The sequence below is a fragment of the Plutella xylostella genome, chromosome 25, assembly GCF_932276165.1.
Source record: "Plutella xylostella chromosome 25, ilPluXylo3.1, whole genome shotgun sequence".
Classification (NCBI taxonomy): Eukaryota; Metazoa; Arthropoda; class Insecta; order Lepidoptera; family Plutellidae; genus Plutella; species Plutella xylostella.
The window spans coordinates 8,288,546-8,314,905 of NC_064005.1; the positions used below are offsets into that span (position 1 = coordinate 8,288,546).

At 38.3% G+C, this 26,360-nt stretch overlaps 1 protein-coding gene and 1 long non-coding RNA gene across 4 annotated transcripts; both read left to right on the top strand.

Annotated features, from left to right (window-relative positions):
• The first annotated feature begins 12,637 nt into the window (after positions 1-12,637).
• Positions 12,638-15,455, top strand: LOC105382359. 2 transcript variants are annotated; one of them, XR_005253828.2, is made up of 3 exons: positions 12,638-12,737; positions 13,035-13,152; positions 15,269-15,455. It is a non-coding gene; the product is annotated as an uncharacterized LOC105382359 (long non-coding RNA). The 2 variants fall into 2 exon arrangements; XR_960531.3 differs by lacking the exon at positions 12,638-12,737 and adding an exon at positions 12,738-12,879.
• A 4,703-nt stretch (positions 15,456-20,158) lies between these two features.
• On the top strand, positions 20,159-26,254 carry LOC125490554. Of its 2 annotated transcripts, none has more exons than XM_048630109.1 (3): positions 20,159-20,806; positions 21,194-21,412; positions 22,069-26,254. In XM_048630109.1, the coding sequence occupies exon 3, from the start codon at positions 22,327-22,329 to the stop codon at positions 25,690-25,692; it is 3,366 nt and encodes a 1,121-aa protein (XP_048486066.1). In that variant the 5' UTR covers positions 20,159-20,806; positions 21,194-21,412; positions 22,069-22,326; the 3' UTR covers positions 25,693-26,254. The 2 variants fall into 2 exon arrangements, with proteins under 2 accessions (XP_048486066.1, XP_048486067.1); XM_048630110.1 differs by having other exon boundaries at positions 20,163-20,806.
• The last annotated feature ends 106 nt before the right edge of the window (positions 26,255-26,360 follow it).

A 26,360-nucleotide genomic window follows, 5' to 3' on the forward strand; every position in this document is an offset into this window, starting at 1 on the left:
TTATAAATAATACATTATGATGTAAATACCAAGAATTGTGTCAATAAAGTCACAAGACCTATTTAGTATTCTTGACGTTCTGGGAATGGGCCTTTTGAGACTTGTAAATGCGTACTCAGGCGAGGGCTCGGGCTAAATGAACCATAATTACGGCGCACGTCTCAGGACTCGCACTAGGCACACTTAACCTCAATCACCTTATGTTGCGATGTGACGCCTACGGCCCTGATTGAAGGGAATCTCGTAGGTATATAATATACATAGGTATGTGTCAATTAATCACGAAAGGAGCCTACGCGAGTGACGTATCACCTGTTCCTAATTCCTGATATATCTACGTCAGGCACACCTTGGGTAGTCACGGACAGATGCTATTGCTAACCTGACTGGCTTCCTTTCATAACATGAAAAACCGCAGGGTGCATTTTTTTGTGCACCAAACTCTTAACATAGGTCTATTTAGTTTTTTTTTTAGTGACATTTTAAAAGTAGTTGCTGCCAGCATTATGGGTACCTTTGGTTGGGGTGCAACAGAAGAGTGCGAGCGCCACCAACATTTGTAAATATATACATCTAGTCAAATATAAGTTTTCTATTATTAGTTTATTTAATATTATGTATCTGCTTAAAAAATAAATTACTTGTACACATATTCTCAATAATAAACTCGTGGTTATAACAAGTTACTTAACTTGTTTTACATAATTTTGTTATGTCCATTATGAAAAACATAACCCTAATTTTTATTTATTTAACACGTCATATTAAGTACCTAATCTGTAAGTCTTCGGTTCGATCACTAATAAAAGTACACAGGGTGGGTGTGTGTCACTATGACTATGACTGTAGGTAGCTGTAGGTACTTGCGCGATGGAGTTGCACTGACCTGACTCACCTGACTGATAGCTAACACTATTCTACTACTGTTATACCTGGTTAGACGATAAAGTAAAGTAACTAAATGCTATTGTTACTATGTTCGGCGATTACTTAAGTGACGTATCGTTCTATTGGCGTACTATTCGTGGGTCACTACTGTTGAGGAACCTTTCAGATCGAATCTGACAATTTAGTATCTGAAATTAAAAAAAGAGACCTTAGGACTGGGCATACACTTCTTCTGTGAACACCGTTTTACGTAGGCTATTGCCGAAAAAATACTTAAGTATCCTTCCACTAATATGTTTTCTAAAATTTTCTAACAGCATTAGCGGAAACGTACCATAGAGTGTCGGTTTGAGCTCGATCGCGCCGGTTCCGGGCGGCTCGGCCCGGATTGACAGCTGTCAAAACAACAGAGACAGATTATTGGACACTGCATTGTTGTTTTAACAGACTATTGCTAGTCCTAAATCCTTATTTATTGCGGCTAAGATGGAATTTATTGTGGCCGAAATAACGATGTCGTTTGTACCCGTAGAGAGATTACACTTGAGTAATAAAAAAGGACAAAATGCTGAGTACATCGTAATCTTCTGTAACAATTTGCGACGCCGGGTAAGCTCTTGTTCCTACGTGACATAATCTTAAGAACCAATATGCTGAGTAATTGAATTTTCAGCTACTATAAATATACAACCTATATCATTATTAATAATACAACGTCCAACTCCTACGATGTCTTGCACCCACCCTTAATTATACCCTTAATAGTCTTAATACAGCTGTAATTTTTTTACAGAAAGTAAAATAAAATATAGGTTTAATTAATGCAATCTAGTTAGTAAAGTGGGGCAGAAGGAGAAAATCGTGGCTCCGCAATATAAGAGAATGGACGGGAGTGGCCAGCGTGGAACAGCTGATGCGCTTGGCGAAGAATAGAGAGGAGTATGCAGAGCTGACCGCCAACCTCCAGTAGTGGACAGGCACCAGAAGAAGAAGAAGAAGTTAGTAAACTTTGGGCCAGACAATTAAACCAGGAACCTCAAGGCCGCTGCCGACTGGCACACCCTGAAGTCATGAGACACAAAACTCGACTCGACTGCAAAAAATGATCTGTGCACTCATCCTTCACACGATGTCCACAGAACCGTCAACATATTGCCGTTCATTTTATCAAGTCCCCTATCTCCTTTCCAGCAACCTTACACCGCCGCTCTTAACTTCTTTGTAGAGTGTATATTTTCCAGTGGCAGCTAAAGTGGTGCTCGGGTCTATCGTGGGTGAACGATCAGTATAACACTGGCTGTTATCAAGATAGATCGGTCCCCGAGGCTGGCCGTCTATCAGCGAATCAATTAGGATCTAGTCCGGTGCGGAATTTGATCCGTACACTTACTATGATTCATGGCATTGAGCTGTGTAATTTGATTGGGAGCTATTGTCTACGGCAATGAACTCTAGGTTGAATCAGTTTTGTTTTGACTACTTAGCTAATAAAACGGACTGAAAGATAAAAAACAACTTTCGCAAGTTTCACCAAAAAATGCGCCGCTTGTTTATCTTTAAATTATATATTTTTGAATCTTTACTTTGTTTCTATGTATACGCGCTGAAAATACGCTAGTCTGAAGCCGCTCTAATGTTTAATCCACATTGAACTGCAAATTTTAACACACTGCAGAATTGGCAGCGACGAAAAAAATAATAATGTTTAGAGACAGCAACGAAACATATATATATATAACATACGTTTCAGCATATGCGTGTACACGCGCGCTTCAAAAAACCGGTCGCACATATTAATGGTGGTGTCTTATCAGTCTTGTCATATCGTTAGTTAAACGTGTACCAAAAGGCGCACTTATACGCGCGTATAAATACGCTAGTCTGAAACCTCTGTCAGACATCCCCAACACGAGTAGAAATGCAAAATCTCGGCCTCTCTGTCCTAATTATTTTTCGCGCTAAAAACATGGCGCTCATTCTATGTTCTCTTTCTGGAGCAAATCAAATTTGCCTGCTCAAAGATGGATAACATGACTACATGAATCCCTAATTTCGAAAGCTCCGGAATCACAAATGAGGGTGTAAAGGAAAGAAACAGGTCGCTTTGTCTGTAGGTAGCTGCTGCATAATTTATACTATGTATGACACCTGTCGAAGATACGGAGTAGATGTGTTATATACAGATCAAAGATACAGATATACGACTATACAGGGTGTCCCACGGCGATGCCTATTGAAGGCGAGTAGCTTTAATATTGAAGATTCAAAGAATTTGTCACGATCGCATAGCATAATAAAGACCCAGGAATCAATACTTTTTTCATTTTATTTATGCTAGGTATGTTATTAATTATTTAAAAGGTACTTATATAAAATTATTTTAATCCTCTATTTCAATAAGATGCCTTAAATTTTTAAGAACTACCCCTTCATGTGGCATAGAGGAATCCTTATCCTAATCCTAACTAATATTATAAATGCGAAAGTAACTGTGTCTGTCTGTCTGTCTGTCTGTTACTCTTTCACGCCAAAACTACTGAACGGATTTGAATGAAATTTGGTATACATACGGTCTAAACCCTGGGAATGAACATAGACTACTTTTTATCCCGGAATTCCCACGGGAAAACTTTTTAAGGCGAAGCGAAGCGCGCGGGTACAGCTTATACTATACGAGTATAAGACCGAGTCCGCGCTGTTCTACAGTACGCGAATTTCCAAAATTCGTAGAACAAAAGTTGTTCAGAATGACCCTCTGAGTCACCCCCTTTCGGCTTAGTATATACCCTTTTTGCAACACCCTGTATACCAGTTATCGCAATTCCTCTTGCATATTGACTCGTAAATAAACTATTGATTTAAAATGTCACCATCATCATCAGCCAATGGTCATCCACTGCTGGACATAGGCCTCTGCCAAGGAGAGATATTTTGAGAGAATACTTACAAATTATTTTACGGGTAAGTACAGAAACTTGGAATAATGATTTTGTATCTTAATAAAGTGCAAGTTTGCCTAAAAACAAGCTACTCAGGTTTTGTTATTCCTGTAGTTAGTACTTAAATATTTAGACAACCAAGTCTTTATACTACGGAATAACGATAGACTTACAGAGTAATTACAAAAGTTCTCGGGGCGTCGGAAATTTAAGTTTTCCTACATTATGTATTAACACAAACTCGAACAAACAATGCAAATATTTAATATTTCAAAGTACAAGAATTTATGCGTATTTTGTGTAAGCTAAAATCTGATTTCACAAAATGTATACTATACCTTTACTCCTTATAATTATTAATTTTGAATTTGAATAATAAAATGATAAACCATTAGAATAGTAACAAAAAATTTGATATTAAGTATATGTATAATATAGGTAGGTTTTTTTACATTCGAAATCCCGTACAGATTTGATAACTGTAAAGGAAAACCAACTTTACTTACCAGACATAAAGAAACGTCAAAAATACAATAACATAGTGGAAGCTTCATAGCTCTAGTGTTTGTCACAGACATGCACTAAGAACAAAGTGCGTGGAAGGCCAAGCGAAGATGCTTTTAGAAGAAAAACTAGGATACCTAAATATTTTAAATCTCATAATAAATGCAAAAGGGCATAACCTAATAAAAGAGAATCATAAAATACTAAATACTGACTCCTCTAGACAAGTATATTATGGGAATAGGGGTCATGATAGTATTACACAGTGTTTTTATCATTGTAGTCATTTATTTTGTAACTGATCTACCACATAAATCTGCATTAATTAAAATCTCAAAGATTTTATGTACATATTTCCCTCGCAATAATATTGTACAAAAAATTTTGGACCAAAAGAAAAATTCCGAGAAACAACATAAACATTGAAGGCCTTTGAAATATCCTGGAGCATAAAAATGTATCAATATTATAAACGTGAAAGTTTGACAGTATGAATGGCTGAAACTTTACCTTGCTCTTTCACAGGAAAACGGCTGAACCAATTTTTATTAATTTGGAATGCATTGTGTACCACGGATTTTTTACACAGAATTAATCAATTATGCTACTTTTTATGCAGGTTTTCCCACGAGAAAACCTTTTAAGGCGAAGCTTGCGGGACAAGCTATCTCTCTCTCTCTCTCTCTCTCTCTCTCTATCTCGGCCTTCTGTAGTCCACTGTTGGACATAGGCCTCTCCTAACGATCGCCACCCCAAACGGTCACCCGCCATCTGCATCCAGCGGCTTCCCGCTACCTTCCGCAGATCATCAGACCAACGGGTTGGGACAAGCTATATACTGTATCAATATTTACCCCCTCCACTCTACACCAGTAACAGGCTTATCTATGCCTCCCCCAGCTACCGCGAACAATGCGATGAGATGGCGACAGAATACGTAACATACTGTATATTATTATTATGTATAAACCATGTATAGACACACACACACACACACACACACACAATGACAATAGCCCTGTTGGACATAGATCTCTTCCAAGAGGGAGGGAGATGTAGGGTCTGCCACTGAGATTTATGCAAAGGTTGTCTGGTAGTGATCACTATAAGCAATAAGACAGCCTCTTTGTACAGCTTTATTTGAAAAAAAAAATCTAGGCGCAAATAATGGGTATTGTATTGTAATGGCACACGCATTACTGGTTTTGCTCTGCATATATACCAACAAACTTTATTGGCTGATAGAGAGACATTCGAAGCAATTTTCTTTCTTTTAAAAAGAAAGTTTTATCGGTTCATGTTTGAGAACCCTGTATTTATTATGGTGGGCATTAAAAGTTATTGGAAATTGTTAGTTTGTCAAAAAACTCGTGCCATTTTCGGCCCCAGACGAGTGCTACTGCTCGAAATAAGTACTTAGTTTATATAAATAACTAAGGGAAATGTTTTCTTATAATATAATGCAATCCACATGCCAACCATAGTGATTCAATCGACAGCTCTCCAGTCACTGAAGAGCCTTGCTTCTCACTACCTATTGTGTATCTGATCCAAATTACTGAACTCTGATCTCGAATAAACGCTCTAATGTTATCATTTAGCCTGCCCACTGGCCGGCCCTCGACACAAAGCTGCGACTGCCACGAGGCATTGAAGCAGCGTCGAGTGGGCAGCGACAGTAACTGGCATGCTCAACCTGAGTGGGCACGGAGAGGTCACCTGCTGATTAAGTTTAAACGCTATCTGTAGGTATTGTATTGTATCTGTGAGGGCGAAGTAGTACGTGGCCTAACTATAACAGTCAGGGACAAAAAAATCTGACCCCTCTCACAATGTTCTCCCTAAGAGATGAAAGATTGATTGGTCACAAACTGTACGTCTAGTTTGTATTTGAATCTTTTTGCGAGAAAAATACAAATAGTTAATAGACATTGAGTATGAATGGTCCACCCGAGTCTGCGTTGTCTATGTCAATAGTTGTTATTTTATCTGCTGGTAGAATGGTCTACAAGCAGATTATGTAAAGTAAAAAATAGTTAGGATAATAAAAGAATTGGGAAACATTTATTTAGTTTATTGGAATAGCATGTTGCAACGTTCTAACCATAACATTGTTTAAAAAATAGACGAGAGGTAAACAGGTTAACAGCGACCGTATTTTGCGTAGATACTTCAGTAAATTGAAGATTATCCGACCGTTTCTATCGATTTAAGGCTTTAAGTAAGCACCGGTTTCTGTACGCAGTAATTATGTAGGAGGGTGCAGTATCTGAATGTGCCGTTAAAGCCTTCATTACAGGACGTGGATAGGGAACTGGAGTGGTGGTGGCTCCATCGAGCAGGCCATGTAAGCCGCTGTCACTCTAGAGTAAACTGTTGCATTGGATACTTTGGTTACATTTACAGTGAAACTAATTTGTACTCATTCAGAAACGTAATATAAAATGTACAACGAAAAGCGGGCTAGCTTGCGAGTCACCTCATGATTACCCTTTCGGGACTATTCCTGAAGGGGTAATCAAGAAGAAGAAGTCTCGTGAGCATATTGTATGTATGAAATTAATGTATGATTCTGGGATTTCGTGATCCTTATTTTACAATTGACCTTACGCATTGAGTCAGTTAATAACGAAGAAAGTCTTTTCCAGGTCAAATAGTCATTTTCCTAATCGTGTAATATCTGCGTCCCTTACAGAATTGGTAAAAGTATAACTTAGTCACTGTTTAAATTGTACTGAAACAAATGTCTACAACGGAAGTACTCAGTGTATAGAGTACGCTAGGAGGTCTGAGGGAGCTATTGGGCCAAAAACACAAGCAGACACACGCTCTCCGCCGCACCATGAAAAATTCATAACTGATGTCAAAGAGTAGGCGGAGTGGAGCTCCAGTGTAGATAGGACATAGTTTTGTGGACTTAAAATATGAGGTTATAGTTGTTTCAGCGTTGGTACAAAAAGTTTTTTTACTTATTTAATGTTTATAAAATAATAATAACGGTTGTTAACTTCCAAGGAATACAGTAAGTAATAAAAGAAAGGCACTCATTAATCATTAAAATATCCACTTCAGTCTTTCATTTAAAAGCCCTTTACTTAATGTATTTTTAAAGTTTACACAAAATAGTTGGCTCCTTAAATCAATTGATAAGTACGTATTGACCTAGCGGAATCACTTGCACGTGTTCCAACTTAGATATCAAGAACCTTGCAATACCCTCCCACGGGTTCCTGTCCCTAGCCTTGTTGAACCCAACATAATATTGTATTTAGTACAACTAATTTAATTCGTCTTCGAAGCCGTGATGGCGTGGTGATTATATCTTTAACTAGCTATTCCCGCGAGCTTCGCTTCGCCTTAAAATGTTTTCCCGTGGGAATTCCGGGATAAAAAGTAGCCTATGTGTAATAAATAATCCAGGGTGTCAGCTAACTCCATACCGAATTTCATTTATTATTGTTATTATTTTGTCTCTCAGATGCCGCATAATTCAAGGCACAGATCTCGGTCACAAAGTCAAACTACTTCATATATGGCTTCGGTAGCATCCAACGAGAATAATATCTCAGGCCGGTGTTCGTAGCACGGTGGATGCGCACAATATGAACTAACATGCAGTATAATGTGGTCTGATGGTGTGGATATTACCCACACCGGTATTGGATGTGGACTCGGGTTGGCGGGTTATTTTGTTTCGGTAGTTCCGCTGGTCAGATTATGTTGTTCGGAGCGTGCGGTGGGGATTCAATTGGGTAGCTTCTATTATCGTTGGGTTCATTGCAATAATGGTTTTATTCGGGATGTGTAGGTAAGAGTGGTAGTACGATCCTTATAGTGGACATTCGTGTGGTTGGAACTTTAATCTTTGATCGAATTTTAAAATTATACTTGGTTATTATAAAAGTTAGTGATGTGAAAAATCCACAGATGAAAATGATCTTTACTTTAAAATTTCCCTGAAGAAATGTTATGAAAATTTTAAGTTAGAATCAGCAGCTCATTCAATGGTCATCCCAAATCCTGAAAAATCAGCTGTACGTACAGTCAGCTGCGTAAGTAGCTATACCCTTTTGTACCTTGTCAATCTGAAACCGCCTACATTGACGGTTTGTAAGTTTGACAAGATGTGTGATGTGTTTGTACAGTTTATGCAGCTAACCGTACCTACTGTAAATAAAATCTAAACAAAAAGACGAGCTCAACATAGTGTGAACGGTGACCTAATGTATTTTAAACGATGGCTATGAAACTCCACCAGCCCAAGAATTATTGCGACAAAAAGAAACAAAATTTAATTTCAGCGGCAAAAATACACCGTAATCGTTAAAGTAATTACGTGAACAAATTAAAATGGCCACAGAACATAAGACGTTCATTAAAAGAAAACAAATGGAGTCCGATAACCGATTCATAAAATAGTTCTGAAACACAAAGACTTTTAATACACTTACCTTATTTTGGACTTATTTGTACATATTATCTATTATCCCCTCAACTGTCGGCGGTCATTTAGCAAGAATTGCCGCATCTATTCAGTCGGTTGCGCGATGGTTGTGCGTATCATTACAATTAAGATATATGTAAATCTTTGTATGAAAGCTGACAACGATGGAATCGTTATGAAATGCTTATGTAATTTAATGAAAATTAGTTACAGTTCTTTGCAATATATTGCAGAGTTGGTGGGTTTCGACAGGTAGATAAAGTACAACAACCGAGTCCCCCAGTGTACAAAGCATTCCATAAATCTATTGATTTTAAAAAAAAAGTCTAACTTTACACCACGACTGTTAAATAACTTTAACCCAGTTATCACTCTTGGGGACCAAATAAGTACCTACGTTTTTTCCTTAATTTATTCTTTCCAACTTTCTTCTTTTAATTACAATGATAAACTGGAGCTTCAAGGGTCTTTGGCAAAATTAAAATGGGGACAGAATGTTTCAGGAGGTCACTTTAGATTACGATATTTTTTTTTGATTACTGCTACGCTAACCACGACTTTATGTCACTGTCTTAAACATACTGGTTGCGTAACGTCTCTATTTCATTTCAAGGTAGAGTAGCCCCCTGTACTGAGGACTGAACACTGAAGGCGATTGAATATTAATCTGAATGAAATCGGCTCATTGAATAGCAATTCCAACTTGCTAGTCTAATAAAAACTTTAACACTGAGAAATATTTAATTAAATCTGCATTTATGAATACCTATGCGAAAAGAAAACTGTTGCACTTTGGTGTTTTAAATTTTGTTTTTCACCAGAAATATTATTTAGTAAGTAGTATTTAGGAAGCTGATATTAGGATATCTAGTAACAGGTAAATTTTTATCCCGACATTCCCACGGGGAAACCTTTTAAAGGCGTATTCAAACCGTGTATTTACCTGGTACACTGCGGTCCCACTATTGGCATAAGTACCTACATATTACCTGGGGGTTGAATAAGCCTTAAGTCGAAGCGAAGCTCGCGGGAAAAACAAGTCCTTAATATATTATTATTATTATTATTAAATACTTTATTGCACAATAATAAATTTATGTACATAGGCGAACTTAATGCTAACAGCATTCTCTTCCAGCTAACCTTGGGTGTTGTGGAGAAAGTTGTAGGTAGTGCGAAAGACTGAGGGGAAAGATAATAATATAAGTACCACAAATATTCCACATTTCCAATCACCAGCCTCCAACACCAGCGCGCCATGTAAAGCGCAACACAAAGACCTGCCGCAACATCCTTCGCATAATTTGGCGCTACTGTTTGATATTAACACGTATACAGGGTGTGTGTAATCTGGCAGTATTGTCGCGTCGTGAAGTAAGGCCTAATTCTGCTGACGTGCTGCGGCGCGCCGCACGACGGCCGGGCGGGGAGGCTACACTGTCAGGCCGACTGAAGGTAGAACTGATGAACAAGGTTCTATTCTATTCTCTGCGGTGGAGGGTGTTAGTTTCTACCACCTGGCTCTCTTGAATGGAACCTTTGTTCATATACATTTAAGCATCGTTTAAGGTTTAAAATGCCTTCCTAAGTTTGGACCATTTCCCACCACGCTGGTCCACTGCGGGTCGTTGGGTTCACACGCCTAATATAATATTATCTGCCTACTTACCACTGATAAGCATGAATCAAAATATTAAATTGAAAGGCAATAATAAAAACCGCTGGCGCTTCCTGTTAGGGGCTCTTTGTGTTTAACTGCAGATGGCTATCTGTCTAACGGTCAATTAAAAGGGAATAACTTTTAACTTTATACACCAGGGGAGAACACTTGAGCAGCAAATGGTGTGATTCATGATCACAAGAATTCAAGTTTGATTGATATTAAACATCGCTCCATTCCAAGATAATATGTTTATGTATTGTATACCTCATGTATTCAATACGCACAGGGTACATAAATGAGAACTTTGTAAGATTTTAAAGGATTTTTTTGACATGCCTATATTTTTGTACAGACAAACGTATCTCGATTAGTTATATCTAAGACGCTGGATATCTTCAAACGACATACTTATCCACTTACGTCCGACAGTGGCATATGATGATGATGCATTTCGCTAACTGCAGATGAACTGTCAGTGTCTCACCCAGCAGCATCTCATCTACGTCGGGAGCATCGCGCCTGCATAAAGGAACATTTTCCGCAAAGTAAGCTGAAACTATGCGCTTTGAGTCTAAAATTCCTTGACAAACACCGACTCCGGTTTTAAGAGAATTTGGTGCTTCGGTTGACACGAAATTAAAGATCTTGTTGTAAACTAAGATACTAACTTAAGTATACGAAGTTTGTGGAGGCGTTGTTACCTATTATTATATGAAGTCCGTAAGATAAACTTCTTATTGCATTTGGCTGGTATGTCCGAAAAATACCTACTTACAAGGCTTGTGATTAAATTGATTGCTATAACCGAACGTCCTTTTTTTTAAAAGTAAAAAAAATGGTCAAAAAATCCTTGGCGTGGCTAATCTGAGCTCTGTAACTGTCAGGGAGGACTTTTTATGCAGACAATATTATGCATTACACGGACGTGAGTGCAAGGCTTCCACGGAATCCCAGCTGAAAATGCCACGCCAACTTGACATTTGTTACCTTAAATTAAGGATTATATCGCAGCTACGTTTTTGAATCTAATACTGGACATTTAAATATGAATACTGGTGGGATTCCCCTGAGACCGAGATTTCCGTGTCGTAGTTTAAACGTGAGCTAAGTAGAATGAAAATTTAGTTTTGAAAATGCGATGGGATTTTTAGCAACAGTATTGCAGAAGACCTACCACCATCGGTGTAGTCAAGGCTGAGGTATTAGCGTAAACTTTTGAGGAAAGCTAAGGTGACACTTTCAAACTTACCTAGATAATAGCAGTCATGGCTAGCCGAATGATTGACTGCTGTACATGTACAACCTGCCCAGATGGCAAATATTCATTTGTATCAGAATTCATTATTATAGATTCCGGAAGGGTTCTATAATATCTCTATTGAACCCATTAACTGTTATCCTACACATTTTTCGTTCAACAAACGTTGAAAAACCTTCAAACGTTGGTCCACAAACTACTTACAGTAGGCGAAATGTTGGATCAATCGACTAGTAATGAACCATTTCAGCCTCATTGGAACTTACAAAAGTAACCACCAACTGAAGTAGGCTGTACTACGAGTATAAGTAAAGTAAAGACTTTATCGACACAAATTAAAATGGCCAGTTAGAGTAATTAGGTAGGTAATTAATCTACATTAAACCTTTAGCTATAGTTAAACACAGCTCCACCGTGGGTGGTGTAATCCGCTTACTACGATTGGACGGGAAGCTAATTATTCTCCTTGGATTATTAATACTATCTGCTGATTGACGCTGTTGCTGTGTCGTGATCTAGAATATTGGCTCGTCTGTTTGACGGATGTTTTGCTATTGCCGGAACCGGACGGAAAAAAGACATAAATTAGAAGAGCCGTTAGATGACTGGAAATCCATGGGAAACTCTTACTTCGGTTGATTATACTGTTATTAAAAATTCTTAGTCTTTTTGGAGGGAGGGTATTTACTCTAAGGTAGGAGGTAATTTTTGAGGGTAACCTAACGCGGCCTAAACATTTATACGTTGTACATAATATTATTATTATCAATAATCATATATATTTGATTCGATTTGCTACTTAGGAATAAACCTCATAATAATAACGGGCTATAACAAACTGTTCACATTGCAGTAGTGACAGTCGACTCCTTATTCTATGACTATTTCATAACAAAATATTTCCTCATGACCTCATGAAGTCCAGAATGATTTTAGTCATATTTTAGTATAATATACCTGTTAATGTGCGTGCCTGCTTAAAAATTTGTATAAATTATGAAGTTGTACACGAATGTCCAACATTTTGAAATCCCAGCAGAGGTAATAATAACGTTATTCAAAGATCCCGGATTATATTTTCTGATAACCTTAAAGTCTCCCCAAGTTAATGTGTTTAATACTACTACATACACTGCCCCACCTGACCAATGGATTCCTTTTAATGAAACCACCTGCTCATACGGTAAATATAACAACACATTTAGAATCCAGACGCGTATCCTACCCTAATCTCATTTCAAAACACTGATACGGCTAGCGTATTAATCCAAATTTGTCCCACAATATAATATGTGGGTCAAATGTGGATTATTGTAAAGATGATGTTGATACTTCCAGTGTCCCATGTAATCTATGGAATGGGGCTCAATAGCTCCCGTGCTTTTTGCCGTGGCCTTGTTCCTCCTGGTCGGCACTCTGTTCGAGAGGAAACTTGAGGAAACCATGAGGATATTGAGTAAGTTTGAATTACCTTTAGTGAGAAAAAAATCTAGTGAAATTTTCATCCTCATAATGGACTAGCTTTGCCACGAGCTCCACATCATTTCTTCGTTTTACCGTGGGAATTCCGGGATAAAAAGTCTCTAATAATGTCACCGTGCCTGTTTGGTTAGCCCGTCAGCATATTACATACCAAATTTCATAAAAAATAGGTCCAGCCGTTTTCTCGTTACTTACTTAACAAACATCAATACATCTTTCCATCCATACATACAAACTTTCACGTTTATAATACTACTTATTAGGATATTTGTACGCTCAAACAAGTCTAAATATGTACCTAAGTATATTGTCGTATAGACATAGCAATTACGTTATTAAACCTACCAACACTAGGGCGACCGCAACCAGGCAGATAATTTAGTACTAATTGTCTGATCACGGCCAAACACCACTATTATTATTAGTAATTCTGTAGATAATTACAAGTCAAAGAGCCGAAGACATCGGATAAGCTCTCTGTATCTTTACATGAGTAGATCCGGGATGAGATTACCTACAAGAGGATACAAGTATTTTTCTCTCCAAAATAAACCTAACAAGAAGGCAGGTTAACCGATAACCGTACCTTTTTTCCGAAACCAATCACCATACTACTTATTATGCACCCTTTGAGGCAGCGTACCCTCACCTGCCTACAAACGATCGTCGATGATACGCTATGGATACGCTAAGGCCAAGAGTATCAGACGCCATATTCGGGACAAAACTGTGATTTCAAATCAATAACAATTATATATGGGGACATCTCGCGGGCATCCGACCCTAAACTAGGCCGAGCGAGGGAGCGAGTAATATGGGTCCGACAGCTGATATTTATATACATTTTATAGATATACAACCAGAAGGAAAGCAAAAAAAATGCTTATCACACAATGTTTCCTCTGGGCGGGATTCGTACCCACGGCCCTAACACCAGAAACTAGATCACTACCGACTGACCTATCATGATAAAAATAGACGCACTTTAATAGTGCTTGTAATACAACGACGCTAAAGCTTTGATTGGCGCGGAGCATCCAGTTTCAGCAGTAGTGCATATTCACTATTGCTTTGTAAACATGAAGTAGTCCTGAATATGTGGATACTGGGTCCTGAGCAGTTCTTATTTCACACGCTACGTTATTTGCTACTAAGTTGTCGTAACCACGGGTGATAAATCGCGACGAGTTGACGATAATATCGCCGTGTGGAGACACCTTCTATGGGAGTACATAGAAATTCGTGGCATGACGATAGAGTTGTCGCGATTACCTCGCCTGAGGAGACGGACCCTAAGTATCATACACATAAAATTTACAAATTATCTATTAACTTAGTAATTGCTATCAAAGAGTGCACGAAAGAAACATCCCGAGTGACATATCCACTTTACTTTATACTGACACTCCATCTAGTTCATAATATTTAAATTTCATTGTTCAAGATCGTACTATGTTATTTTAAGCAGAAGAAAAGAAACAACCTAACTTAGTTCTAAACAAAAGATACCCTACATATTCTGTCTCTGTCTGTTTCGATACATCTATCCCATTCTCCAGTTTGGCAGTGATTAAAGTCTGCTTTATCAGTAATGGCCGTATTAAAGGTGACTCGTATAGACTTCAAAGAGTGATTAAACGTAAGATAATCTGGATTTATACCTGTTTGAAGATGTTAGTAGAATCCGCGCCTAGAGGGTTACTCTATACTGACGAAAAACGAACGAACGAGAGCTGTCGTGCAATCGGCATGTTTAACACAACGAGATAGAGTCGTGGATCGCGCAGCAACGCTCTGAAACTTCGTTTTTCGTCATATAGAGTGACCCCACTGGTATAAATTAATTACCTTCATTTACGTAAAAAAATACAGGAGACTTAAGACTCTTGTGACGAGCCTACAGTACATGTTACAGAAAAAAACGCCTAAATAACAATATATAAATATGAATGTTTGTACCAAATTACTCTTTTAGAAACTCTCTACGAATCGTGCGTGAGAGACGTGAGTCTATATTGTATTAATACAATTTATTCGTTGTAAAATTTTACAGTTATATTTTGTTCACGGTGATGTGTACTTTTTTCCAGTGAGCAGTAGCAGACCGTGTCACCGCTGCCTGTTGGCTGCACAAAGTATGCCCCCCACTCCACCCCCAGACATATCTGAATAAATACTACAAGTAACACGCTATGGTACTGTATTTTTAAGTTCTCTACAGGTTTATGACTTATTCGTAAAAAACGTAATCAATAAAAAAAACTTTTTAATCTATAACCACAACAAAATAGTTATAACTTTTGTAACTTTTTAACAGTATGCTACGGCGCGGCGTAGCACCGTGCTACGCTGCCGTCGTAGCGCGAGCAGTTGCTACGAACGAAGCTACGACACGACTGAAGCATAACTTTGCAATTTATTTTTATATTTCTATTCAATTTGCAGGAACAAACATAAAATGTGTATTTACCGTCTTTGTTTTATATTTTTCGTGTTTTACAAAACTAAGAAATACTTTTACGACAGTCGGTTGTACAGGTGCAATCTATATAGCGTTTGCATTATTACGGGTCACTTAGGAATAATTACATTTCTTCAAACTCAAAACTATACAGTATTTAAAATTGATATGGTTTATCATTTCATTCACAACCATCCGCAAAAAACATAAAAAGGCGAAAACTATTTTGGTTTAAAGTGTCTCTAGATTTTCTGCGCTATCCATGTACAGGAAATAATATATTTTACTCCCATCCGCCATCACTACAACGTTACACAGCATTTCATCCCACTCTCGTATATTAAACCTGCCGTCCAACACACTGTCTCATACCACTGCTCGTTGCCACGCAAAACCGCTCCCTACTCCGCAGACACAAGCGTCACAATCCTCAAAATCAGGGGTCGAGTCATTAGGGTTGGTCCCCATTAGCCGCATTAAGATGCAATCGGCGCGTTTGTGGCAACAAAAACAATCGGCAGAACAAATCGGCTCGAAGTATTCACTCGGCAGCCCCCGGATTACATTGACAGTCACTAATTGGTACGTGAGCCGAATGGGAACAGGCCGAGATGTGTAGTTCCCGCTAGATCTACAGGTTGTACTGTGAGAACTGTTCAGTTATTGAAGAGATAAAGGGGTTTTGTATCAGTATTTATATTAAATTTATAGTTTCAGTCTTAGTAGACTTGAATGAAAAAGGTTGTTTGATGTGTGTAATTGTGAGTCTCTCTGCTGCTCAATATCTCTGAAATGGGTGACCAATCTAGAAGTGATATTGTGTTCAGCACCTGCGTGACCTACCTATGTTATCGTGTATATAGAAACTTGGCAACAAAAACTAAATTGAGATACTTCAAAGTGCAAATTGGAAGCTTTGTAAGTGAGCCACTCATACCGGATTGCTTTTTACAATATTGAATTCAAAGTGACCCTTCGAGGAACCTCTCATCAATATTGGCGAGTTGCTCTATTAATTCAATTCACTCCCTCGAAGATTGCGATTCGTGACTGCCGGCCGCTGAATAATAAACTATTAAATATTTTCTGTGACCGAATAGTGCAGCGGTTTACTATGCGAATGATTCCCTAGTTTCGATTCAAATTCGGGATGTTCCCCAAGATAGGTACTTTTGAAGTTTACGATGCCGATGAGTTCATGAGTTTAGACCTCGCATACGCAAACCTAGGCCTTCCATTCTGGTAATTCATTCACCGGAAAATGCAAACATAACGAACGTAACTACCTCCATAAATAACGAATGCCTACAGCACAAATTTGCTCAGCGTCATGGGAACTAGCTCTGCAACTTAAATCAATGCAGAATCGCAGCGAAACCACATCACGAGCCTAGCCCGCCCCGCAAATCTCATTTTCCGCTATAATAAAGCCGGAAAACTAAAATGGACGCGAAAACGCCTCGAAAACCGCGCGCCAAAATAATCACTACTAGTCGCGTGGAAACCGACAAAATTGAGAAAACACCGGGTGCTAGCCGGGCGGCACAATCGCGGGACCTCCGTAATTTTCCTGTCTTGTTTCATCTGACAATGGGACTCATTTCGCGAGCGGCGACCGCCCACAATGAAATTCATTTCGGCTGTTGTCCGAAATTTCGAGCCATTAAAACCCGAGTCCGGAGGCTTCGCTATTTGTCATTAGATATTGTGCGAGTGTGAGCGCTTAGCTCTATTTTCTTCTCCACCTTATTTCATTATTTACAGACTTTCTAACGAGCTGCTTTTATTTACTCTTCTTATTTCTCGGCTCGGAACAACGCTGCCGGCAAACATTGCAATAAGGTAATAACTGGGTAATAATAATCTGTGTGTGTACTGCAAACAAATGCGAATGTGATATTTTTAGCTGCGATATTTATTTTATTAGACTTTTGCGATATGGAATAGTTAATAAATGAATGTTTAGCTTAAAATGTCCACTGTGGGAGTATTGGAAAAAAAGTTAATTTATTCTTCAAGTAACTAATAATATTCCATATAAACTAGTGCCGCTATTCCTATTTTTCTGACCTAGTACGAAGGACCAAACATCCAGATGTTTTACATAATGTTTACGAATGTTGGTCACCAACATAAAGTACTTATTAACGAGTACAGAACAACAACAATTGTTTAATTCTGAACGCTGTAGTGTATAGTTGAGAGGTACAACTTGTGTACACAATTTCATAGCATGAATAATGTGATTCATTAAAGCAAGTCTAATCTGAAACAGAGCGGGAACAGAAGTGTTCAGAACAGATTATTATTATTATTAGTGTGAAGCTGTGAGGCGAGCATAATTATGCGCAGATAATTTAGCTGGCAACATTCTAATACGCGTTAGATCGTTATTAAATCCATCATCACATAATGCCAGACCAGCCCTGGCTGTTTGGAGATAGGGACATGAATTCATAGTCTTATAACGTTATACTTTGTGCATTTAGAAAAATGAAGTATTTTTTCTGCTATTACAAGCATATTACTGTAAAGTTTCATCTACTCAAATCTTTTTATTTCAACGAAAAAAAATATGCATGAATGTAACAAACATACACAAACACTCACAAACTTTCTATCTCAATTTTATACCGTCAATATGGTATAATATTAGGACGATTACCACGACTTTATTGAACTGGCACAATTTAATTTCTGCATTGAATCAATTATAATTATCTATATCCTTCAAAATGGTGGATGTTGTGGAATTAGATTTACACCCTAATTTCCGTTTTACATCGATGTCAACCTCACTCATTTAAATAAATTACAGAATTTATTGAGAGTTGTATAAAGCAAAAAAAAAGATTCAAACACGATAACTTCTAACAAAAATACATTAGTAATGTGAAAAGTTGCCTCAAAAACCTCAGAACTATTCTTAAACACCTAACCTAAGGACGTTGTATTAATTAAGGCTAAAACCGTTACGCATGCAAAGAAAAACAATTAAAAGTTAGTCAACACTATACAGAGAGTACCAGTAGAGTTTCACCCGCATTAATCATTCGCGTCATAAGAGAACTTTCAGACAAAAGTAATAAATTTCAGTTTGATAGACGACCTTATTTGTGTGTTTACACAGCGCCACCTGGCGGGCGCGGCAAACATCGGGGCCGTGGATTAACAAACACCCTTTACAGAATGCCTCAGTTATTTGTTGCGCAAACGAATTAGGATTAATTTACTAAACTTAGTAGAGAAAGAAAAAAAAAACGTTTCCGAACGTGATTTGTAAACCTTATAGTTTTTTTTTCGTTCATTTGTTTTTGCGTCAAAGAGTAACGAACATCATCGCTACTTACACACTTTTATTACTACGATCTTATCTTACGATTATACGTAAAATTTTCACGTTACCGAATAGTCATAGCCGGTACAAAACTGCAGAATAACGGTTTTCAACCGCTTACCCCTTCACCTGGTGCGAATCCCGAAAATGAAACTCACACGCGAACAGAAACAATACTCCTTTCATATCCGCAACAACAACAAAAAAAGTTAATACCTGAACACCGAGCCCCATTACAAGCGATTACCAACACTATTACTGGAAGAATAGAGGTAATGTTGCCACAAACGTTGCACGGAGCTAATTCCGCTGAGAACGCACCCTGTATTTCGGTAAAAACATATAAAACAGCAATAAACAAATGCTACGTGTTTCAAAATGGAGTGTTGAGAGCTGCGCTACTGTCGGTTTACTGCTCAGGTGATATTTGTTTAAACTATGCTAAATTGCTACCTTTTTGCCTTTTATATTCAAAGTTATCTTCATATTCATTAAAAAATATACCAACTTTCTTAATATTTTGTTTGAATTTATTTCAGTATATTTCTTAGCCTAATATGTTAATTGTGCAGCAGTGGACGATTACGACCTGTTGCAATTATTAAATGTAGCAACACAAAAATCCATAGACTAACTAATTTTAAGTACTAATATTGGTAGTACTGTAAACGGTTAGGCTTCCGGTTTTCTTCTCAATAAACGTGCGAACGTGTATCAATACAGAATTGTGGTTTAATTCAGTAAATAGCAATTCCCGCAACGATCCAGCCTCCAAACACACGCGGACCCAAGTCCGCACATGGTCCTAACGAGCAACAACTGATATTTGCGTGGAGTTGCGAAGAAAGCCACACGATCATTCTGCGATCTACAGAGGAGAAGCTGGGTACAAGCCAAGGCCAGCCATCTTGAACCATTTGCTTCGTACGTGGGACGACGCAAAACACCTCGGAGTCTCTCGTCAATCGTAAGCGAAGCAAACGACGGGTTCAAGCAATCATCAAAAACAAGGCGGGCCAAGCAAGTATTCTACAAGGACGCCCTCATCGTCAGCGAACATCATATTTCCCGCCATTAATTTCGGCGGCAAGGTGCAGTGAGGCGCCAGAGCTACGTTCATTTCTGCAACGGTGCAGAAAGAGACAGCGGTACGCAAGGTGCGACAGAGACAGCGAGCGGCGCGCGAGCTACACATCGTGTCATTCGCTGCGGAACTCAGTCAGGTGTGCCAACCGTACCAGCAAATATCCAGAGACAATACTGTATGTTTTTTTCAAAGATTCCTTTCATTCATTCAGCAGCCATTTTTATTGTGTTTGTCTTTTTATTGAAAGACACAATTTTGGTTCGCGTGCTCAAATAGTTGTTTGTTGTAGTAGTTTAACTGTTTAACCCTGGTTATTTGTAATAGTATAAGATATTTTGTTTAAGTGCAAGTTACAGTTGTCGATATGTCTGAAACAAGTGATATTGTCAAACAGAAAAACATTAAAAGAGGTTACATTAAAGCCACGCTAACAAGATTGGCTACATTTTCAAAGCAAAACTTGTCGTCATGCTCCAAAGACGAATTGCTCGTCAAAAAGCAAAGGTTAACCGAGGCCTTTAGTGAATACGAAGAGCTCAATCAGGATTTGTTGTATTTAAATCCAAATGACGATGAAAATATAGTGCTAGTGGAGGAAACATACTATCAAACCTTGACATGTTTCAATCAGACATTAACGACATTAAATTCTGGAAACCTACAAGAGCCAACAGCTTACAACACAACAGCCCAATGCAGCCAAAGAACGAAATTACCTGCTATAAACATTGGTAGCTTCAATGGTAAGTTTGGTGACTACACACCTTTCATAACATTGTTTACATCTATGATTGATAATGATAAGTCCTTAGACACAGTACAGAAGTTTTATTATTTGCGTTCCTTCCTTCAGGAGGAACCTCTAAACTTGATTAAAAACCTACCTATAACTGGGGATAGCTACAATGTTGCATTGGAACTACTGAACAACCGATACAACAACAAACAGAGGATCATAAATGAGCACATAGGTCGTCTTTTAGATCTAAAGCCGTTAACCAAATCTACTGCCTGCAACCTCAGGGAATTTATAGCCACTGTAAGGCAGGAGTTAGCGGCATTAAAAAATCAGGAATCTAATGTAAAGTATTGGGATGCAATATTATTATGTGTTTTGTCTCGTAAACTAGATGGCTACACAGCTCGAGCTTACCAGCTCGAAAGAAATCAAGATGCAGATCCTGCCGTGGAAGAATTTCTCAAGTATCTGGAGCGGAGAGCCCTTGCGTTGGAAAGCGCTGAGCCCAGTCAAAATGCTCAGCATACAAGCATGGACAACCGGGCATCCACAACTAAGTCCAGACCCATGGCTGCAACACACATCGTGACAGGAACACAATGCTCTCACTGTAAGTTAACTGACCATAAATTATATTCCTGTAAAAAGTTTCTAACATTGACTGCGCCTGATAGGGTAGAGTTCATACATAGAAACAAGCTGTGCATGATTTGTTTAGGATCACACAAAGGCAAGTGTAGGTTTCACTTCAGGTGTTCTCTGTGCAAGGATAAACACAACACTATCTTGCACTGTGACAAGTTCCCAGAGCCTGCGAGTGCACATCAACCAGCACCAGTGACTTTGTCAGGATATGCAGAAAATAATGTTCTTCTCCCTACAGCGAGAGTAAAGATCATAGGCAGAGATGGTACAGAGTATCATGTACGAGCACTCCTGGACAGCTGTTCCCAGGTATCATTTGTTTCCTCAAAGCTAGTCAAATTACTTGGGGGAAAGCCCAAGTCAAGTGATTTAAATATTATTGGGATCACAAATAAACAGAGCACCATCAAAGCATGCATTCCAATCGAAATTCAGTCATTGAGATCGCCATACAAGACCACAATTACCTGCCAGATAGTAGAAAGTGTTACATGCAATCTACCTCAAAACAAAATTAACCTTACAGGCATTCAGATACCCAAAAATGTTGTTTTGGCCGATGAAAAGTTTTACGAACCAGGTGAGATCAATATGCTCATCAGTTCTGATGTCGTGTTTCAGACGCTGTTGCTCCAGACGGAGCCGATAAAGATCGAGCTTCCCGAGCAGCCTCCGAGCCCAGCCCAGCCGCCGAGCACCGCGTCGGGGCCACAGTCTGAGTCAACCAGCGATAGCACGGCGCCAGCACCGCGACGATACTTGAGTATTATTAACACTGAGTTCGGACACATAGTAGGAGGTAACATACCATGTCATTTAGCACAGGCAGCGTCACACAAGGTAGTCTTAAAATGTACATTAGCCCCTCTCAATGATACGATGGCTCAATTTTGGAACACAGAAAAAGTGCCTGAAATTTTTAGCGAGAAATCTTCAGAACAGGAACTTTGCGAAGAGGTATTTCAGAGTACTGTTAAGTTAGAAGATAACAAATTCCAAGTTGCTTTGCCTCTGAAGTTACCACTTTCCGAGGTAAACGACGCACTTGGCGACTCGTTTCACTTTGCACACAAACGGTTTTTGAACTTAGAGAAAAAACTACATGCAAACCCAGCTTTGTTCAACCAATACAAAGAATTCATAAACGAATATTTACAGCTCAATCACGGTCATTATATAGACATTGAGATGTACGATTTAAACAAGGATGCGGTATATTTCCTTCCGCACAGAGCAGTCATCAACGAGAACAGCAAAACTACGCCAGTGCGTACTGTTTTTGATGCATCAATGCTAACAAACAAGAAAATTTCTTTAAATGATTTACAACTTAATGGACCTACAGTCCAAAGAGATCTGTACGATATCATTATCCTATTTCGATTAGGGAAATTCACATTCACAACGGATATAAGGCGCATGTTTCGGAATATTAATGTCGATCCCGCATACACATCACTTCAGAATATTCTCTGGAGGGAAAGCCCCACAGAGACACTAAAAGTTATAAGACTCGATTCAGTAACTTATGGTTTGAAGTCATCGAGTTATCTTGCAACACGTTGTTTAGATGAGCTGGCAACTAGGTACAAAAATGATTACCCCCTAGCTTCATCCATCATCAAAGAAAACACTTACGTGGATGATATCATATATTCGCATAACGATTTAAATACAATTCTCTCAGCAAAAGACCAATTGTGCAATTTATTAAAGCTAGGTAGTTTTCACACACACAAATGGTCTACAAACGATGAAAGGATATTAACAGGCGTTCCCTCTACTGAGAGACAATTTGAAAGCTTAAACCTTCAAAAAGACGATTATAACATGAAAGCTTTAGGTCTACAACTTAATATAAATGACGACAAGTTTATAATCTCGTCTCCGGAACCTTTTAATCCAGAAAAAATTACAAAGAGAACCATACTCAGCTACATAGGTAGAATTTATGACCCTATGGGTTATGTAGGCCCAATTGTAGTCACAGCAAAGGCTATTATGCAAAGACTGTGGTCATCAAGCTGTAGTTGGAATGATTCACCTCCTCAGGATGTCCAGAAAGAATGGCTTCAGTATACTGAGCGATTAGCTAAAATGCAACCGATAACTTTAGCTAGAAACATAGACTTTTCAGACTCTCACACAGCACAGCTGATTGGTTTTGCTGACGCCTCGAGTACGACGGGCTACGAATGCTGTTTGTATCTGCGACTCATAGATGCTTCAGGGACAAAGGTAACAACACATTTACTCAGTTCAAAGTCCAGAATAAATCCCGTGCAAAAGAAAAATATGACTGTTCCAAGACTCGAGCTCAATGCTGCACTTTTGCTTTCTAAATTAGTAGTCAAAACCTACGCGACGTTGCAACTTAAGATTGAGATTAAGAATGTATATTTATTCAGCGACTCGCAGGTTGTACTTGCATGGCTTAAAACGGAGATTACAAAACTGCAAGCATATGTGGCGAATCGAGTAAATGTGATTCACCAAAACACATCTAGATGGCGCTGGTTGTATGTTAATACCCATGAGAACCCGGCAGACCTGATCAGTAGGGGAGTCCAACCAGGAGAGCTGAACGGCAATAATCTGTGGTGGAGAGGCCCAGAATTTCTACAAAACAGTAAGTGGGACCTTTCTTGTAATGAGCCGAAAATACCTCAAGAGGTACCAGAGGTAAGGAGCTGCGCTGTGCTTGCTAGCGCTCCCGTGTGTATAAAGCCAAACCCGCTAGAGTACGTTTTTAAACGCTTATACGAATGCTCTGATATTAACAAAATTGTTAGGCTGTATGCATACATATTAAGGTTTTTGAATAACACTAACAAAATAAACAATAAGTTGAACACTAGCTACTTAACAAGCTCCGAATTGCACAACTCGCTTCTACAAATAATCAAATATGAACAAAGTCAATATTTTTCAGCTGAAATAGAATGTTTAAGTATGGGTAAAAAACTAACAGGCAATCTGACTAACCTCCATCCATTTCTCGATGAGATGGGACTATTGCGTCTTTCGGGTAGGTTACACCATGCAAAAATTGCTTATTCTCATAAACACCCAGTCATATTACCTAAAGGTTCGCTGATCACCACTTTGCTTATCAGGAGTGAGCATCAACGCTTGATGCATGCAGGAAGCAGGCTAGTTCTTGCTAATTTGAATCAAAAGTTTTGGATTGTAAATGGTTTGTTAGAAGTTAAGAAAGTAGTTCATAAATGTGTAACTTGTTTCAGACATAAGGCAACTGTAGCTAAACAGTTAATGGGCAGTCTTCCCGCTGGGAGAGTTAATAAAACTAGCCGCCCATTCGAAATTATCGGCGTGGACTTCTGTGGACCGCTAGAAATAAAATTATCACGTATCAGACGATCCGTAATAGGTAAAGGATATATTTTAGTTTGCGTATGTTTCGCAACAAAGGCAATTCATTTAGAACTGGCTTCCGATTTGACAACTGAGACCTTCCTAGCATGTTTTAGACGACTGATTTCGAGAAGAGGCTTGCCCACCGAAGTCCACTGCGATAATGCAAGTACATTTAAATGTGCAAATTCACAATTAGTTGAACTTTACTCACTGCAGTCTTCACAAAGGCACCGAGCACAAGTATATGAATTTGCTTCACAAAGAGGCATAGATTTCCACTTCATACCAAGTCACTCACCGACGTTCGGAGGCATTTGGGAAAGTGCAGTGAAGAGTACAAAGCATCATTTAAAAAGGGTATTACAGAAAAACGTACTTACTTATGAACAGATGAATACGGTTCTTACAGAGATAGAATGTATTTTAAACAGTCGTCCATTGTTACCATTGTCAACAGAACCTGATGATTTTTGTTACTTAACCCCTGGTCATTTTATCACTGGTAGTGCTTTGACTATGTACCCAGAAAAGAATGTAAGTGATATACCGCAAAATAGACTTAAGTTTTGGCAGTTATGTACAAGTTTAAAACAAAAATTCTGGAATACATGGCATAAATATTATTTAAACATTTTACAGAACAGACCGAAATGGCGACAAGAGCAACATAACGTAAAATTAGGCAGTCTTGTGATTTTAAAAGAAGACAATATACCTAATATGTGTTGGCCCATGGCTAGAGTTGTTAAGTTATTTCCAGGGCATGACGGTAAAGTAAGAGCAGTTGAGGTTAGAACGCCTAACCATAAAACCCATCATCGATCTATACACAAAATCTGTATTCTACCTATTGAAGATAATAACTAATGTAAAATAAGTAAATACTCATGTATTTGTTGTTGCTTGTCGCTGGCACTACACTCTCTAGTTAGAGATGTATAAATACTGTTTTAGGGCTGACACTAGCAGCTTATTTGGGCACGCGAACCAGAATATTTAGTTTAATATAGTTTTAGTTTAGTTCGTAGTGCTAAGAATTCATTAAAAACACGACTGTTGTATTTAACATAGTGTTATGTAACAATGTAAATTGGTTATTCTTAGGGTTATGTACCATTCCAAGAAATTATTTCGTAGGACTAAGAATTTATCAGTAACTCCAACTGTGTATGTATTTAACTTTTTATAAAGTACTAATTAACTTTGTAATTCTTAGGGTTATGTACCATCCCAAGAACATTATTTCGTAGGGCTAAGAATGTTACTTCGAGATTTAATTATAAGTATAAAACTGCTACCTACCATCTGAAAATATTAATTAAATGTTTATAACTAACTTATATATCAAAAATACAGTCCACTATCGAAAGTAAAAATAGGTTTGTATAAACAGTATGATTTATTAATATTACATAGATTTTCATATACAGTATGATTTATTACTTTACATAGACTTTTGTTAACAAATAGGTATTAATTCGTTCTGGTGTGGTGGCAGCATGTTGCAATTATTAAATGTAGCAACACAAAAATCC

Coding starts and splice junctions, on each gene's coding strand:
- LOC125490554 (XM_048630109.1), top strand. CDS start 22,327: ATGGCTCAATTTTGGAACACAGAAAAAGTGCCTGAAATTTTTAGCGAG.